A 19,673-nucleotide genomic window follows, 5' to 3' on the forward strand; every position below is an offset into this window, starting at 1 on the left:
CGGCCACCAATTCTGGTTGATCTGAGCACTGAAAGAGGTATAGGTCGGTTGATTAGACTACATATTCTGCTGAGAAAAGAAGGAACAATTCCGGAACAAAATTTTTCTCAAAACTGCCGGTTGTGAAGGAAATGCACAAACCTTTTTTTTTTTTTTCGGTGCTCGATGGCGTGCTATGGTCGTTAGCTTTCTGTTCGATTCCGCGCAGAGCCGGCCATGCCTCGGTCTCCGCTCCTGTGCACCTTCGGAGACACGATGCACGCGGGCACGGTGGTGCCGCAGGATGGCCTCTGCGATTACACCTTCTACGACTCCCTGCAGAAGAAGGGCGGCAGCCCCCTGGAGGGACCGTACGACAGTGCATTCGAGCGTTTCCTCGCCATCGCTGCCAGGCATAGCCGCACAGAGTACGGCGTCGGCTTCGATTACAAGTGAGTCGGGTTTGAAGGCGGCAGGCGGGCTCACCTCAAATCGCAGCACAACGAACATGTTCTTCACATGTACATGGACAGAACTGCGCTTATATTTGATTCCCAAGCTCTAAAGCCCTACTTAGATAAATGCAAATGCCGTTCCATGCTTGTTAGCATATGTGTTAGCACGTTATAGCGCATGTAGTTACATCTTTAGCCACCCCCTTGTGCACCAAAAGCAAAGGATAAAAATTAATGGCGCTTTACATGGTGCCTTAGCGCTCGAATCAGCATAATCTGATTGGCATTTTCTGGTGAATTGTGTATAGGCGTCGAAGATTCCGGACTTAGGCCGTGAGCACAGACTGCAGCCCCTGCTCTCTATTAGTGCCCTTTCCGAAATAAGCGAAGCAAAGCAGTGTGAAAAATTTTTAGCGTCTGCATCCCGGCACGGCTGTCCAAGCCGGCGCAATCAAGATTTCGATTTTTCTCTGTCACGTGCAAGCGCATTGTTATCTTGCTTTCGATCTGACTAGCCCACGAATGGAAATTGATGAAGGCAACATATGGGTCATGCCAGGCTGCGTCTATGGGTGTAAGCCTGAAACAATAGAGCACGTCTTTCTGGAATGTTGGGATGCAACCTTTTTATGGGATATACTTCAGAGAAATCTAAAAAAAGACCTCGCTTTAACGCCTTCCAGCGTCCGTTTTTTTGCCAGTACATCGATCAGTTACTTTGCCTTAATGACTTGAGCATGCTGGTCTGCATGCACAGTGTATGAAAGATGAGGATGGCAGTTCGTAATGATGTCAATGTCAGGCCTGCAAAACTGTTTCATTCAGCATATTGTGAACGCTCGTGATGCGTTCAGAGTGTGCTCATAGACTGGTTATCAACGTCCGACTAGCTTGCTTCCCTCAAACAATTTTAATTATAATACATGAGTTTCCGTGCAACATTGCTTTTATCTTTAATTACCAGCGTGTCTGTTAAGTTATATAACGGAAATCTGTGTGGTTTTCTGTTTTCTTGTTCTGTGCTGGTGTGATAGGCAATAAATAAAAACATGTGTCGATGGCGTTGACGTCTAATGCAGCAGCCAAAGAAGCGGACCTGTGTGCTTCGCCATGGTTCGAATCATGCTTGCAGACGTGTGTCTTTTTTCTGTTTTCTGTGTTATTTATTATGTGCCCGTCATGTGATGTGTGCCATCATACGGTGACGACAGCAAAGTCGCTTCATGAATCATAGGTGCCTACACCGTGGTTCATACCACAGATTCGAAGGTGCCCGATCTTTCGTTCTGCGCATGCGCGACAATACTAGACTACTTGCGCGAATGGATAAGAAAAGTCCCGCCATTTTCATAGCTCCGTTTTAGATTTTATTCAGTTACCGTTCCTAGCTACAACATGAGCCAAGTCTGGAGAGAGAAGCGGAATATTACACCTTTGTGCATATGTCGAAGTGATATGTTGTGCATATCACTTACCTGTTGATGTTCTGAGGGCTTCACGGCGAAGCCTGGCATTGCCTAGCCTAGTGAATATCATCATCATCATCAGCCTGACTATACCCACTGCAGGGCGAAGGCCTCTCCCATGTTTCTCCACTTAACCCGGTTCTGTGCTAGCTGCATCCACTTGACCCCTGCAAACTTCCTAACCTCATCCGCCCACCTAACTTTCTGCCGCCCCCTGCTACGCTTTCCTTCCCTTGGAATCCAGTTTGTTACTCTAAGCGACCATCGGTTATCCTCTCTTCGTACTACATTTCCTGCCCATGCCCATTTCTTCTTCTTAATTTCCACTAGAATGTCGGTAACCTGAGTTATTTCTCTGACCCACTCTGCACGCTTCCTATCTCTTAATGTTACCCCTACCATTTTTCGTTCCATAGCCCTCTGAGTTGTCCTCAACTTAAGTAGAACTTTCTTGGTTAGCCTCCACATTTCAGCCCCATAGGTGAGTACAGGTAAGATGCGACTGTTATATACTTTCCTCTTTAGCGATACCGGTAAGCTGCTAGTCATAATCTGTGAGTGCTTGCCAAGTGCGCTCCATCCCAATCTTATTCTTCTTGTTATTTTCTTTTCATGATCCGGATCTGCGGTTACTACCTGTCCTAAGTAGATATATTCGCCTACTACTTCCAGTACTTCGCTACCTAATGTAAACTGCTGTTCCTTCCCGAAGCTGTTGAACATTACCTTAGTCTTCTGCATATTGATTTTTAAGCCTACCTTTCTACTTTTCCCTTCTAGGTCACCAATCATTTTTTGCAGTGCATCCCCCGAGTTGCTTAGCGAGGCAATGTCATCAGCAAATCACAGATTACTGAGGTATTCTCCATCTACCCTTATCCCTAACTGCTCCCATTCCAAGTCTCCGAATACTTCCTCTAAGCAAGCTGTGAATAGTACTGGGGAGATTGTGTCTCCTTGCCTAACACATTTCTTTATGGGAATTTTCTTACTTTCTTTATGCAGAACTATGGTTGCTGTGCAGTCACTATATATATCTTCCAGTACTTTCACGTACGGCTCGTCTACCCCCTGACTTCGCAATGCCTGCATCACCGCCGAGGTTGCAACAGAATCAAATGCTTTTTCGTAGTCAATTAATGCTATGTATAAGGGCTAGTTATATTCCGAGCATTTTTCTATCACCTGATCGATGGTATGGATATGATCGATAGTAGAGTACTTTTTCCGAAAACCTGCTTGATCCTTTGATTGCAGTCTAAGGTTGTCCTGATTCTATTAGCGATTACCTTAGTAAGTACCGTATACGTAACAGTAAGCTGATTGGTCTGTAATGTGTAAGATCCTTAGAGTCCCCCTTCTTATGAATGAGGATAATGTTTGCATTCTTCCATGGTTCCGGTACCGTCGATGAAACCAGGCACTGCGTATACAGGGTGGCCAGCTTTTCTAACACAATATCCCCCCCGTCCTTCAGCAAATCTGTAGTTATCTGATTCTCTCCAGCTGATTTCCCCCTTTTCATAGTTTCTAATGCTTTCTTGACCTCGTCCTTCGTAACTGGTGGAACGTCTGACTGTTTTTCCCTACCGCCAATCTCCTTACGGTCCTGACTACTTTGGCTACTGTAGAGATCTGTATAGACCTCCTCGGTTACTTTGACTATCTTGTCCATATTCATGATCACGCTAGTGGCGATATATTACTTCAAAAGAACGCGTTCTGTTTTTTTTTTTTGTTTGTTTGTTTGTTTTGTGCCGGACGGTGGTTTTAGTTGCTGCCCAAGAAGCCGAAACATGTGAGATCTACTTTGTTGTCTTGCTTTAACAGATCAATTCCTTAGTTGCTCTTAAATGCATTCGGTATGAGTGTCTTCGTTCTGTACGTTTTGAATTCAAATTCATTACTTTGTTTTGCAGTATTGAAAAAGTTATCCACCGCTGAAAAAAAAAACGGTACGAAAATGATGGTGACTTCGGTAGAGGAAGCCAGAATGCATGACACAGTTCCTCTTAACCGTCTGTATAAGTATATCACTGGGCCTCGTAATCATCAGCCCTTATCTTCTCTCACTCTTGCCCTCGTTTTCTCTTCGGTCTATGTCTGTTTTTTCACTCTTTATCTTTCTTCGTAGCAGCGCCGTGCACCCGGTGCTCGTGCCGTAGGGTTAAAGAAATGGACAACAGTACTCCTTGGAATGTAGACATATATCAGCCACGAGTGTCGCGTCTATAGTTCCAGTGCCAAAACTATATTTTTTCGGCCATAGCTCTCCTAAACGTAAATTCTCCTTTTGTCCTTGTAAAGGGTATCTACGGCGTACTAAACAGCGTATTTAGCTCTTGTTTTATGTTTACTAAAGCCAATTTCAGTATTTCGGTGTTGACAATAGCACACACGAAGAAATTCTAAATCACATGCATACTTTTTTTTTTCAGGGCTATCAACGACGTACAGGTGCAGCTAAGCAAGCACACTGCCAAGGGACACCTCGACAACATGTTCAGTCGCAAACTCTATCACTTCGGTGTCATCAACACCGAATTCTACTTCTTCAACTTTGAGCGCCTCGAAGTCATGCTCAAGGTGCTCAAGGTAATGTTCGCATTTTTTTATTTTCTTAAGTTCTAACAAGCGAAAAATGACTTCTTTACTGCTGCAGTCACTCAAGAGTGTCACATGAACCTTTTCGGCTTAACATGAGCTGTCAAATGCCCTTTTCATCTGCATTAGTTTAGCAACGTCTAATGCAGGAAAAAAAACTACTCCAACTTACTTCCAATACATCCTGCCCAGCATTGTTCACTCCACATTACCTATCCAAACTAGATAATCAAATGCGCTCGCCCGACAATAGGACTCCCATACGGCGGCAGGCTGATCTGGGAACCTCCGCTGCACTTGTCTTGTCTGCGCACTTTTCTGTTTTTTAAATAGAGCATGACTAGCTTTCTTTTCATTGGATTCTCGTAATACCACCCTTGAATTCATTTTCACTCCTCTCTGCGTATTCCTCTATTTATGTTATGTACTAACCATGTTAACCTCCACAATTCTGCCACTTAATCGGGTAGATGTATGACACAACAAAATCACGCACTTTTCTTTGTGGATACAGAGAAGCTGCTCTATTTACGACCTTAATTGCTCTCCTAATGTGCATTATTTTATTCTTTTTAGAACTTGGCGCCTGTAGTTCAGGCAAATTCTTTTCTTACACCATAAATTATTGCAACGATCATAAAGTCATAACACCAACGTACAGAAAATGAGGTTTACTGCGAATACCGCATCCGGAGTCTCTGCGTGAAGTTGTCATGGGAATTCAAGTTCCTTTCAACCAAATAAACGAGCAGTAACCAGCTCTTGTCTGGCGCTTGGCCGGAAAACTTCTTAGAGATACAGAATCCGATTCTCACTAATATAGTGGACCAGGCGATATTTTCACTATTACTAAATAGACGTTTTTTTCCATGCGAATGAATATTGTGAGGTTCTTTTTATGAATAATTTCTTAAGGAGTTTTTTTTTTTGAAAAGTGTACTCGACAGTTCAACATAACGAACACACTACAAAAGCCAGACTCAGCGTCAGCATCAAGGCCCAGAACATCGCTCCAGGGTAACGTACTCGTCGTCTCGCTATTACGTGCCGTGACGAAGTTGTTATAATTGCTTAAACATTTGATGCGTTGCAAACTTTTACTCCTGAAGTTCTTCCAGAGCTAACAATGAACAATAAATTATTCACATAAAAAAGCATGGGGTGGGTTTTTAAATGATTGTGAGTTACCTGCGCGAATTTGCAACTTGCATTTTATTATTGACAGAAATGGCGTATGCCCCTATGCGTACCAACCGTTTTGTTCGGAAGCTTCTTCTGGGCTTAAAACGCACAGTTCAGATTCTCAAACAAAAGCACTTGTCTTGTCTGCGCACTTTTCTGTTTTATAAATAGAGCATGACTAGCTTTCTTTTCATTGGATTCTCGTAATACCACCCTTGAATTCATTTTCACTCCTCTCTGCGTATTCCTCTATTTATGTTATGTACTAACCATGTTAACCTCCACAATTCTGCCACTTAATCGGGTAGATGTATGACACAACAAAATCACGCACTTCTCTTTGTGGATACAGAGAAGCTGCTCTATTTACGACCTTAATTGCTCTCCTAATGTGCATTATTTTATTCTTTTTAGAACTTGGCGCCTGTAGTTCAGGCAAATTCTTTTCTTACACCATAAATTATTGCAACGATCATAAAGTCATAACACCAACGTACAGCAAATGAGGTTTACTGCGAATACCGCATCCGGAGTCTCTGCGTGAAGTTGTCATGGGAATTCAAGTTCCTTTCAACCAAATAAACGAGCAGTAACCAGCTCTTGTCTGGCGCTTGGCCGGAAAACTTCTTAGAGATACAGAATCCGATTCTCACTAATATAGTGGACCAGGCGATATTTTCACTATTACTAAATAGACGTTCTTTTCCATGCGAATGAATATTGTGAGGTTCTTTTTATGAATAATTTCTTAAGGAGTTTTTTTTTTTATAAGTGTACTCGACAGTTCAACATAACGAACACACTACAAAAGCCAGACTCAGCGTCAGCATCAAGGCCCAGAACATCGCTCCAGGGTAACGTACTCGTCGTCTCGCTATTACGTGCCGTGACGAAGTTGTTATAATTGCTTAAACATTTGATGCGTTGCAAACTTTTACTCCTGAAGTTCTTCCAGAGCTAACAATGAACAATAAATTATTCACATAAAAAAGCATGGGGTGGGTTTTTAAATGATTGTGAGTTACCTGCGCGAATTTGCAACTTGCATTTTGATATTGACAGAAATGGCGTATGCCCCTATGCGTACCAACCGTTTTGTTCGGAAGCTTCTTCTGGGCTTAAAACGCACAGTTCAGATTCTCAAACAAAAGCTTTAAGGTGCGTTTTCAAAAATAGCGAGAGAGAAGATGCCTGACGAGGAAAGATCTGCAAATATAGGGTTGGTTATCGTTACGTTAAAAATGTGTAGTTGAGTTCGACAGCTCTTTCTGATGTGGTGGTGGGGCTAAAAACGCTCATTGTCTCTGAAATCTCTGTGATCAGGCTTAGTGTCCTTCCCCTCACAAACACTAGGTGGAGTCAGTAGTACCGTACCCCAGTGGCTTCTGCTGCCGCCGTTGCTCGTTCTACCACCGCCTTTTGGGCTTTCAGATCGGAGCAGGCGAGTAGGGCCGCCTACCGGGCGGGATTTGAGTTGGGTGTGAAGGCTGGACTGGATTGGCACGCCAACACCATGAAGTCCGAAGACTTTTCTCCAAAGGGCGGGCACTCACCGGAGAAGGCGGGGTAAAATATTTTAGCGATGCTGGGCGCATGATGGTGTTCGTGAGGGGGTGGAGAAACTGGCGTTCCTTTGCTCTCGTTAATCCTTTACACAGGAAATGTTAAATTTTCTGAGTATGGCTGAAATCTCACGTCTGTTTTAGCACAAGAGCGGATGACCGATGGAATTGTAGGAATCAACATTATATGCTTTACCACAGGTGTACGTTTTGTTTTCACATAATTTGCAGAATACCATATTCATATCTTCATAGTGTTCACCTGATGATTAATGAATGCGCTGTTCTTACAAGGCATGTAAAGACTTCCCAGAAATTTGCGAAACAAATTTGTCAGCTGATAATATAAAATATCTTATCCATACATTCCAAAATGGTACTCTTGTATCGAGTCTAGCACACGGCGTTAGCACATGACGTACTTATCGCCACTCTCGGCCATGCTTGCACTGTGTGCCGGTAAATGGCCCAGAAATCATGACCAGCTCTTCGTCGCGACTCGCCAGTCTCAAGCTAGCGGCTCTGTACTTGACTCCGCCCAAATCCTCTGGTTTATAATGAGCAGGTTGTATGAAAAGGCATGTATTCGTATACTTTCAGAGGATTTCACAGCTGATGGACGACAAGAGGAGTTCAACTAGAGCTGTGTACACTGTGATCGCGGCTGTTTTGATATCACCAAGCTGGGTGAAAGCAGCTGTAGCCGAATTCAGGTGAGAACTTTCTCCAAAGAAATTATCGCGCTATTTTTCACCAGAAGGGCAACGTTCGCGCAACGCGAGCCTGGTACCGCTGCCGTGCTGCCTTCTGATAAACAATTTATCTCAATTTCTATTTTTAAATTACATCTGCGAATTGCTCAGTATTAGAAACTGGTGTCGGAAGAAAAACTAAACACCACCGTTCTATTCTGCATTAGTAAAGCAACAGAGAATTCACGGATCTTATCAGTAGCTGAATAGGGGGTGCTTCTGCACACAATTAACAAAATGAAACTGGCAGCTTCGATAGCTTGGTTGGTTTCTATGATTTAATGTCCTAAAGTGACTCAGGCTATGAGGAACGTGATAGCAGCGGTGAAGTAAAGGTAGAGCATCCGCCTGGCATACAAGAGGCCCGTGGTTCTAATCTCGATGTCGCGCAATTCTCCACCGGTTTAAAAAAAAAAAAGGAATTGAATAACAACAGGTTTGGGTTGCGGCCTGGGCTTGTATTCCGAGTTTGCGTCGTTATCGAAGTGTCGCTATCTCACGTGACCTCGAATCATGTGATTGGTCAAAACGCCTGAACCGTGCGTCGCCACTACGGAACCGGAATAGGCGGGAACATCATATTCCGGCGTTTCGACCAATCAGATTTCTCGAGGTCACGTAAAATAGCGACACTTTCCATAACGACGCAAACTCTGAAGTCGGGCCTTGATGCCGGTGAACACCTCCGGCACCGCACCCCCTCACCAGAACAGGAGTTGGCCACTTTGGTGCTGTAATTGGCCACAACCTCCAATGATTAGTCCTTCAAAACTCCGGCCCTCGGTCACTTACGGCTGCGGAGCAACTGAGTGTAGAAGATACGGCGTCTACCTGCCTTATAATCTACTTGTTCGGGATTTGGCGCTTTCTGAGGAATAGCTGTACCTTCTTAGAATTCGTTGCGTGCGCTTATATTTTACTTCAGTTGGTGCGAATCTCTGTGTACGCCGCAGGAGGACATACACACCTGACGCTCTAGTGTCCCTCGGTCACTACTTCAGCGAAGACAAGAACTTTGTGGGTTGCTTGGCTGTACCTCCAACACTGCTGAACGTGCCGTCCAGCGACGACTACTACTATAGCTTGGTACGGAGCGTTCCTCTGGAGACCAGACTTATTGCGAACCGTCCTCGGTGTTTTTAAGACGTCCCTTAAAAATGTGCCATCCTGGGTTGTACGACAGTTACATTTACATGGTTATAAAATATCTCAAGCATTCCTTGTTAACACTACATTACAATACTCGTAACGAGGGGTGTGACAAGCATAACGTATGCCGTGGTTTCACGAATTTCTTCTAAGCTAATGTTTCACGCAGGCTTCGCTTTAAATATCGAATGCATGTATTTTCTTTAGCCGGTAAATTTGTTTCAACGTCGACCAAGTGGCCACGTTTTCCTTCACTTTTTGTTTATAAAAAATGTAGCCCTCTAAATAATAAATTTCAGACACGACCTAAAGGAGCTGAGCTAAGTTACACACCTCAGTGCTTAAAATATGTATGCTTAGGTTCTGCATGACCACTTCTGAAAATTTCAGAAGCATATGCATCTCGCTATGACAACTCCGTTCTCCGTTGTGCATGGAATTTATTGATATGCTGAAAGTGTGCAATAAGAGTAAACGGTTTTTAGTGAATGGTTTTTATGAATAATTTCTTGACCACTTTTTTGTTGTTTCTTCTGCTATACCCTCAGTGAACTCTTCTTCCTAAAATACCAATTCCCAATGGAGAATGCGTTTCTCGGGGGATATCATGTTGAAACCTGTGCAGAGTTCAGCTCATGAGGCCGTCAAAATGGTGGACGCCGAGTTCAAAGACATGACCAAGGTCGTGTCCGTGGGGATGTTCGGCCGCTGGTACAGACCCTTGTATCCGGATCCTCAAATCCGGAATAGACCCGGAAACTATACACCGCTGCATGCCTGCTCCTTCATACACGAAAACCAGATGGGCAGCGTTGGTGACGTAAGTGCGAAGTCGACACTGTAATCTACAGTGATGTCAATTCATACATCACTGTTTTAACAAACGACCTATTGCCCGCCATCAAATATATCTTGACAAAGACCCTGGCGAAACAATTTCAACTATGTAGAATAAACATAGCAGTCTCTCCATATATTTTCTGCCTTGCTTGAAAAGACTCCAGTGAAAAGGAACACTTCCGCAATATTCTTTGCCACAAACGTTTATCTACCGTCACGTATATCTAAGAAAAATCATAACCTTTGAAGCGATCAGTTATGCATGAACTTACTGGTTTTATGTAAACGCCACTGCGGTAAAAGAGAAACATACCGAACATAATTTTGGGGCATTGTTCAAATAATTTGAATGGCTGTTCACGTCCTATTCACTAACACTAGCCAATATTCTCTGTACAAATTTCAGGCACTTTTCGGACGATAATGCCTCATTGCTTATTGTGTATCAATGACGTTTATAAAATCCTGATAGGTAGTGTTGCTTCCATTCTTTTTCACGTTACACTTACCCATCTATAACTGCTGGAGAGTCTAACAAGTGTATTGTATTTCTACCCACTTCTATTTTTGTATTTTACGCCGCAACTCAACAACAGCTTCGACACTGAGACCAGAACCATTTAATAAATAATGAAATAAGTTAAAGATACATTCATCATCAGCCATTATCTCAACGAAACAAATCACCTGCGTTTACTAACCACCCTCTAATATTTTTTTTTCACCTTACATCAACCTGTCACGCCTACCAAAACAATCCCGCTAACTGTGCAAATAATAAAAATCTCTTAATTCGGGCATTACCGGAGGAAGGCAAACAATTTCATTGTGGTACTTTTAAGAACATTGTTTATTAATTGACAAAAGAAAGTATATTTTCTGCTGTTATTAAAGGGTAGCTATAGCTCGCTTTTTAATGTCGTATAGAAAAACGTATTGAATAACATCTGCCTATTGGCTCGCAGAAAACGTGAGACATTGATATCCAATCAAAAAAGAGATGAATAAACAATATATAGCTTATTAGCCTTAGGTGTTACTTTGTAAAAATTAGTTTTCTAACATAACTCCTAATGCTAATCTCGCCGATCTCAAAAGTATAAATACATTATGCAGTTTTCTTTGGGCTTTTTTTGCAGTGCAGTAGTATGGAGACTCTGTGCCATCATAAGAACAACTTGATACGCTACGCTCTTGCTGGCACGAAATATTTTATAACAAGCTTTGTACAGTCAAAAATGATTGGAAAGGGATGGATCTCTTCGGAAATGAAGAAAACAAAAGATTGAAGGCCAGGCGCATGTCGATAGTCTACTCAAAACGTACTAGCTATCTCTGTCCGACTAAACCAAGCTGCACTGACGTCAATTAATTAAGCAGATAAATTGGCTAGCATTTACTAATTAAAGTGCTCTTGCTGAGGTAACCATGAAAGCGTCACTGTTGCTGAGCAGCACCACTGCCAGATGAAGGCTTCACCTTGAATTTTAAAACAAAATAAAAACAAATAAGCCTAGAAAAAAGCAAAGCGAGAGTAACTTATCCTCTAGCATGTTCCGTATTAAGATCAGGGTACGCTACCCGAGCTCTCGGGTAGATTTTCATAACTCATCATCATCATCATCAGCCTGATTATACCCACTGCAGGGTGAAGGCCTCTCCCATATTTCACCACTTACCCCGGTTCTGTGCTAGCTGCATCCATTTGACCCCTGCGAACTTCTTAATCTCATCCGCCCACCTAACTTTCTGCCGCCCCCTGCTACGCTTTCCTTCCCTTGGAATCCAGTTTGTTACCCTCAGCGACCATCGGTTATCCTCTCTTCGCACTACATGTCCTGCCCATGTCCATTTCTTCTTCTTAATTTCCACTAGAATGTCGGTAACTTGAGTTATGTCTCTGACCCACTCTGCACGCTTTCTATCTCTTAATGTTACCCCTACCATTTTTCGTTCCATAGCCCTCTGGGTTGTCCTCATCACTAGAAATACAATACCTAATCCTCACTTCAAAATTTTCGAAGGTCTGGCAATTACGAAGATCTTAAATGTTGTTTTTGGCCCTCATTATTGACACAAGAAGTTTTGGTTAAAAGTCTTTATTCATTGCTAATTACATTAAATGTACATTATTTAATAAGAAAATCTGCTTATGCTACAAAAGTAATGCATTCATTTTTAGTTAATGAGAAAAACCTCAGAAAGCATTAGTAGGGCATGCAAAAATTATAGTGATGATGATTATCAATCACAAATACTAATAAAAAGTAACCATGATAATTAGGGGATAAATACTAAAATAACAAGAAAAATGAATGAAATAACATCTTGCTGCGTGCCATGGTTGCCTGCATAGGCGCACCGCGCAATTGCTATGGCACTTCAGACCACGCCAGGATGGCGACTGAGTCGGAGTCCTTGTACCGTCTCGACTGAGAAGCGCGCTGTGTCCGGCTTGCTGAGTTGGAAGAGAGAGAAGACGCTGTAAACGTGAACAAGTTGCTCACCATGATTGCTATGGTTTGGCGAGCTTCGCAGTAGCTTTATAGTCATTTTTGTATTGATAACGAAAGAACCAAATTGAAGATAGAAGTGTGGTTCTTTAGCAACAGAGTGGGTGGTGTTTAATCTCCAGAAACGGCACGGATTACTGAGTGGACCATTTCTAGTCACTGTTCAAATGGCATGGTTTGAAGTGGTGTGGTAACGGAGGAATTAATGCCTTTTCCTCTGCCGACGCAAGCTCCTTCACCGCACCCCTTAAGAGTGGCGTCATCATTCGTTGATTGCAAAGGGGAACAAAGGGAGAGAATTAATCCTCAGTAAACTCACGTTGTGTTTTTTGAAGCGAAAGCTTCATTACGTCAGGTAGTTCGAGCGTCAGATGTAAACGCTTTTCACCTTGAGCGAGATTTAGAGGTCAAATTTCTGTGTGAAGCCTGGTGGTCGCCATGTGACTTTGGGGCATAGTCACGTAGGCCACCAAGTGGCCCAAGACCACTCTCAAGGTCAAAGCTAAGGTCACGTGAGGTGCTGTCGGGTATGCACGGTTTTCACCTTGCAGGAGATTTAGAGGTGAAACTTCTGTGTGGTTTTCATGTGACTGGGGCATAGTCACGTAGGCCGCCAAGTGACCAGTGACCACCGTCAAGGTCAAGGGCACGTGACATTGTGGTCGCCATGTGACTCTGAGGCATAGTCACGTAGGCGACCAAGTGGCTCGTGACCATTATTAAGGTCAAGGTCACGTTAGGTGGCGTCATTGTGGCGGAGAAGTATAGGGGCGCTAGATGGGCGATACGTGTATAAATAGGAGCCCCGGGCTCCAGCATTCTAGGTTACAACAGTGCGCGAGATGGAGGAGGTCGGACACCTTGCTACAGTAGCGCCTCGAAACGCCGAGAAGGCACGTCGGATAAGGCCCTAAAAAGGTGGCGTGCCGAAGAGAACTATGAAGAACGGTCTTTACATTCGGAGAAACGCACAGTGTGTTTAATCCAAGCTTCACAATAAGCGTATCCATGTACTTCAAACTTTCGCTTCCCTCCAGGGTTCACAAAGTTAAACCAACAGCTAATTTCGTGTTCATGTAATTAATTCCCAGATTGTCCCGTCAGATGCTAGCTTTAACAACGTATTCTAAGCACCAAATGATTTTTAATTGTTAGGGATTGATGTGTTTCTTCCTCGCTGGGATTGGCGGCGGTGCCCGCTCTATTCTTTTGATAGGCCATCAGAAAGGAACTAGAACATACTCTCATCATCTCTGCATGAATGAACATAACCATATGACACTATTCTCCCTGCTACCGCTTTCCTCGCGAAGAAGCTAATCACCTCTCGCCAAGCCAGTTGGGTACAAACGGTGCGGCTTCCGTAAGCATGATGGTAGGTTCCGAAGAGACGCAGGTGGAACAGATGTCCCATAATCTCCCATCTATGTATTCACATAACCTACTGAAGGATAGTTTTTTTGTTTTAGACTACCCTCCCATTTTGGTACGGATACGAAACTGTTTCAGTAATTATCCTCAAACTGTATATGCTAACAGCCAGTCCTCGCCTTCGGCCTCAGTTCTTTCTGCTAGGCTCCAAGGCACAGTAATCGGAATTTTTTTGTATAATTTTTGCCTTCCCCTGATGATTTTTATTACTTCTAATATGCGATTAATCGTTGACGACGGCTCGTTCTGTCGACATCTTACGAATAGCAACGATACAGTAATTATACAAGCTGGCGTAACCTGCACTGAGTTATGCTACATCAATTTAATCCCATATTCAAACATTATTATAACCGCAGTGGCTATAATTAACTGCACTAATTATAACTGTCTCCAAAAATACCCCTTGAGTTGGTCGAAAAATTCCGTTCGTAGCTCTTAAAAACACCTAGCTGTCACCATTTCACATCCCCTCGATTGTGCACTCCTTGCTTTCAATACCAATCTTAATAATACTAAAATCACCAAGTGCGCGCTGCTTTTCATGATTTTTAACCTATGACTAGCAGCTTGGCTTTGTAGCTGCTAACCCTCGTTAATAATACCAGCTCATCCCAAACTATAAGTACACGCAGTTAGGAGTATTCATCAGTCATACCTTTCACTCGAATCATGTCCATTCAAAATAGTTAAGCAGGATTTGCTGGCATTGTTTCCTTTATTCAGAGGTCGGAAATTTCAAGGCATAATCTTTATTTACAGCCTTCAATTCGAGCCATATAATAGCCAACTATATATAGTTTTCTGGTTAAATGTGCCACTCATGAATTTCAAACTCGGTTGCCGTATCTGCTCAGTGTGTTTTTCGCCCCCCCAAGTGGGGCGAAGCAGTTTACTATCATCTCCACGTACCATCCAATTTAACGCTGTCGCTGTCGAGACAGCTGACAACTCAAATCTTCTTCCACTGACACAGTGTACAAGATTGCTTCAAAGGATTTTAATGCGTACATTGCAAAAATCATCGACATGCTTTAACAACCCACCCTTTTTATTACCGCAATCGGAATAATTAGCTGTTTCGGTTAATAGATTACAGGCCAATGTGGGAGACTCTTCTTCTATGTACACACCACGGATCATGACATCAACACACTTGACTAGTGCTATTGCAGAAAACTTGTCACTCTATAAATCTGAAGTACTTCTTTGTTACAATAGAGAATGCTGTCTTGGAGATACTGTTGTCTAAGTGATTACAACTGACTGGTCCTGCAACTATAGTCGCCCTTACGATCAAACACGGAAGCGTAGTCTTAGCGATTATGGAACTTTTATGCAGAATATGGCTACTTATTAACAACGAGACCGAAAGACGCCGAGAAAGACAGCCCAACCTTATGCGAAACACTGCTGGTGACGGCTTCGTTAGTATATTCTAATTTCACTGTAGCTTCGTACCAAGTTCGACTGTTACGTTCGCAATCAACAATGCCTACATTCCACCCGCTGTCACCTTGCTTACTGTAGCATCCTGCCACCCATTTTTTTTTCTGTGCTCGTTTTGTTGTCTTTCTTGCCCCGTCATTCGCGCTGTTTGTTACGATGATCCCGAGTCATATATCCCAACTGTCTACCCTTGTGGCTACTATATACGACACTCTTTTCTTTTTCCTACTCCTTCACAGGTCTGCATAAACCCTACTTACTCTAGGACTTACCACGACAGTGCAAGTCAATCACAAGTCATCTACAGCAAAAATATGGAAAGACTATTTATCTACGATGACCGAGAATCTCTTCGCAACAAGGTAAGTGAATGACTCTGCCCCTCCATGGCGTCGCTGAGGAGTAATGACAGCCGTGTGTTAATGCACACGCCCTGGTGAGTCAGGATCTTTGCCCTACGTGAGGCTATTTCAAGGCAGCAGGTACCTTCCCTGCTACGGCGGCGGTATTTCGATGGAGGCGGAACACGAAACACCAATGTGCTGTGATATGTGAACGCTCTATGAACAACCGCCGGTTTTCTAAATAATTCCGCTGCCCTGCAGTACAGACGCTTTCATAAGCCATGAGTCGGTTCATGAAGTGAAACTCCGCAGTACACGATTCTGTTCTTTTTTCTACAGAAAATAATCGGCTTAAGGCAGTTCACTCTTCTTTTGAGCTGCACGATCACCAGATCATACGATCTCTAGCATCCCCATATTTTGCTGTCGTCTAAGTTTTTTAAGAATAAATTTAATAAAAATACCGACTGCCTGCACTTAAACAGGCCGAAAACTTATTTGAATTTGCCCCACACGGCCACAAAATCCATCTCCGGTTCAAGTTTGGGTTCAGGGCCTCGTTTACTATCTTCCTTAAATTTTCTGCGGTATGCTACTTAGTATCACAACCTATCGTTGTTATCAGTCAACTTGACGCTGCCTCATCTATGCTGAGCGCTGCAGTCGCTCATCTTGCAACCAAAATACCATTACGGGTTAATTTAGAAAACAAACAGGCATACGGAGAAGGTTATACATAGACAGGCCAAGCTACTTGTCAGGAGTGTCTTCAGGGGTATTTTCGAAATATGTAACCATCCGTTTCGATCAGCTCCTCGGTAGCGGCGCATATGGAGTGCCAAACTGCTTCAATGCCATTTCAATGCGTCGAAGTCAACAGATTCAGTAATACGCAGGTTTAATAGTCCTCGAACCATCACCTAATTCCATGCGTAGGCAGGTGCAGGTTGCAAAATCAACCTGTCGGAATCCGCCCACTAACTGACACGTTTGAATCCGTTGGGCGTTGTAAGGCGAAAGCCTTTAATGGCTTATGTTGTCGTGGACAAAATGTGTCCGGCATTTGCGGCGACTCTGATTGGCTGAAGCGGGATGACGTCATAGAGGTTTCAACCAATCATAGAGCACCACCGCAGTATGCGCGAATGCGTGCCTTGTATCGCCATATTCCAAACAATGATCAATTGCTCATTAATGACTATTATATTTGATAATTGTTCACTAATTAATCACTAATTAGGTATTTCAATAATAAACAAATAATGCCTAATCAATTAAGTAATACAAGTTACCTACTCAATGACTAATTATTCTAATAATAATGGTTAATTGTTTAAATTATTACTAATTAGTGCCAGATGCGTAGCAGATTGCGGTACTCAGGCTTCACTAATTTAGTCGCACAAAGTCCCTCGTAATTATTGCGACAAGACTGAGATCTGTTTCCGTCTCCGCAGCTCTGCCGGTGCAAGGGGCGATCCCATTTTCTCAAGTATGGCCTAGCCGCCTACAACCTCGAGTACGCCGATGGAGCCAACCACTGCCGGCGCGGCAGCTACTCTCAGTTGCGAACACTCAGGGACCTGCTAACCTTCTTTGAGCGCATGTTCTCGTCTCCGGCCGACGTGGGCACCTGTGTCCAGCAGCCATGACTCTTCCTCCTGAAGGGGCTTCCACATACATCCGTGCCCTTGTTTAGTTTCACAGCGATGTTAAAATAAAGCTTTCTTGTCTTCATGGTCAAATGTGCGTGTACTTCCACTTCATGATTTACAGCTATATGACTGAAGGTGATTGTTTCGCCACTTAAAGACGGCGTTGGAACAGAACAGAGAGCAGTTACTAACAGCTGGAAGTCTTTCAATACCTTAGTATCGTTTGAACGGCCGAGTCTCCTGGCAAAAGTAGCAAGCGCGGCTGCGTTTCGGGCCACGCGAGACAGCTTGCACAATTCGAAGAAGCGGGCAGTTGACTAGTGAGCCTGTTGGGTGGTATGTTTCGTTTTATATTTCCTACGAAATGACGCAGCGGGCTTTCTCTTACTCTTTTACAAAGCACTCGCCGACGTTTAACGACTAGCCGCCGTTCCTGCTCTGCAAAACAAGAAAACATTTTGGTAAGTTTTTCTACACGTGGTTCACTGTGTCGCGTTCCCGACCTGTACCGTCATATGTTTTGCTGTGTTTTCAAAATACTCACTTTTCATCACAATTGCTATTACCTTCACAATCTGTTATAGGATGTATGATTTCTCTCACCAAAAAATAATGTCAGAGGCGCAGTGTGAAAAATGAAAACTGCTTTAGAGGAGTATAGACGCGTACATTTTCCGTTCCGGTATTTTTGCTTTATTCGGCCTATGATGATCCGAAATAGAGGGACTGCAACCTAAAAAGCCCCTGCACAGCTCGATTATCCGGCATTTGTCAGGGCCAGTCTTGGTTTCTATCTCCCCGAGCATAAGCGCGCGATAGGGTCAAAGATGCGAGAACACCACACAAGTTCCCTGTGCTGGCAGGACTGGTGATTGCGTAAACACAGAATTTGATGACGCATACGGGAAGCGTTGTCTCGCCTGAAGGCATGGATGTTACGGCCATTGCCAGGCAATTTGATATCGACCCGCTCGCCAGCAACTCCAGTGACGAAGCAGGAATCACCCGCAGCCACGAAAGCTTGGTCGCAGGAGGAGGAGGAAAATCTTTATTTAAATAAAAAAAATTTAAACACTCCCAGGAGGACCCCTTAGTCCAGGAGCCCTCTAGCAGTTCCTTCTAGCTTAGCCCGCTCGACCAGCTGCAACTGATCTGCGGGTTGCGTGGCTAGAAGGGCAGCCTCCCAGGAGGAGGGTGCGCGGTGTTTGATGGGAGGAACGCGGTTGGGATATCGTTTGGTGTGCAGGAACGTCAACTGGTAGAGCATGTTGAACAAAGGAACTAATTACCGTGAAGATGCTGCTAGTCCTGTTTGCCAATGCTGTGAGCCAAGCTGGCGTTCAAAAATAAACGTTTCTTAAAGAATTATAGCATGGCGCGATCAGCCCCCGTGACCTGCCACCGCGCGGCTCCCGTGCTCAGGCCTGCTCACGCGCTGATTGGTCCCCACGCGGCAGGCTGCGCTCCACCATCCAAGCATGTGGCGCTGTCAAGGCAATCTGGAATGTAAAGCCGTGACCGCCGCGATCGGGTAATTTATCGCGAATCGCAGTTTATTCGCTTACATAACAAATCCTTGTACAAATGACTATCAATAACAAATGAATTGGGAGGTTTCTTTGGCAAATACTGAGGCGCTAAAGTGATTACAGCGATAAAAGCGAGCTTTGTCTCCCACAGTCCATTTGCTTCTGCTGCCCGGTTCGATGCGGCTGACTTCTGCTAGCTCCGCTGCTGAAGGCAAATCATGAAATTATAATGAGATGGGCTCGCCAGTAAAGCGTCACGGATGTCCAACATGTATTACAGCGTTAGCCCGTTCCAAAGCACCGTCCACCACTGCCGCTTCGCTGTGAAACCACCTAGGCCTAGTGACGTCTAGGGCAAACTGGTAGTGGCGCTGTTCGTCTCCCGGCTATGGTGACCAGCATATCCCGGTGCGCCAGCGGGAGACGCCGTTGCTGAAAGCTCTGCACCTGTGCAGGCACGCTCTTTGGGCCCGATTCAAGCAGGCAGTCTCCACATGTGTATCAGGTACCATGTTGTAAAATAAAAAGTGAGCTCTACTTCCTCTTTTTGGAGTTCGATCGGTGTGTTAGCGCGCGCGCACAAAGTAAACCCAAGCTTTGCGCTTGAAAAGCACGTCGACCGTGGAATCAACACCAGTTCAGGTAACTGTAATATGCACCAGCGAAGCCAATGTTGTAATATGCACCACCTAATCCGGCTCGGTGAGCTATCCTGTGTCGTCACTGCCCTTTGCTTTGATAACTCCGCGTCGCAGCTGCTTGA

The 19,673-nt window shown here is 44.0% G+C and overlaps 1 protein-coding gene across 1 annotated transcript; it reads left to right on the top strand.

The window, feature by feature from the left end:
* Positions 1–216: 216 nt before the first annotated feature.
* On the top strand, positions 217–17,378 carry LOC146178783 (uncharacterized). Its single transcript, XM_084580034.1, has 7 exons — positions 217–431; positions 4,339–4,495; positions 7,849–7,961; positions 8,954–9,086; positions 9,775–9,969; positions 15,622–15,744; positions 17,184–17,378. The coding sequence occupies exons 1-7, from the start codon at positions 217–219 to the stop codon at positions 17,376–17,378; spliced, it is 1,131 nt and encodes a 376-aa protein (XP_084436160.1).
* The last annotated feature ends 2,295 nt before the right edge of the window (positions 17,379–19,673 follow it).

The sequence above is a fragment of the Amblyomma maculatum genome, chromosome 9 (genome assembly GCF_055883805.1).
Source record: "Amblyomma maculatum isolate TAMU_Amacu chromosome 9, ASM5588380v1, whole genome shotgun sequence".
Classification (NCBI taxonomy): domain Eukaryota; kingdom Metazoa; phylum Arthropoda; class Arachnida; order Ixodida; family Ixodidae; genus Amblyomma; species Amblyomma maculatum.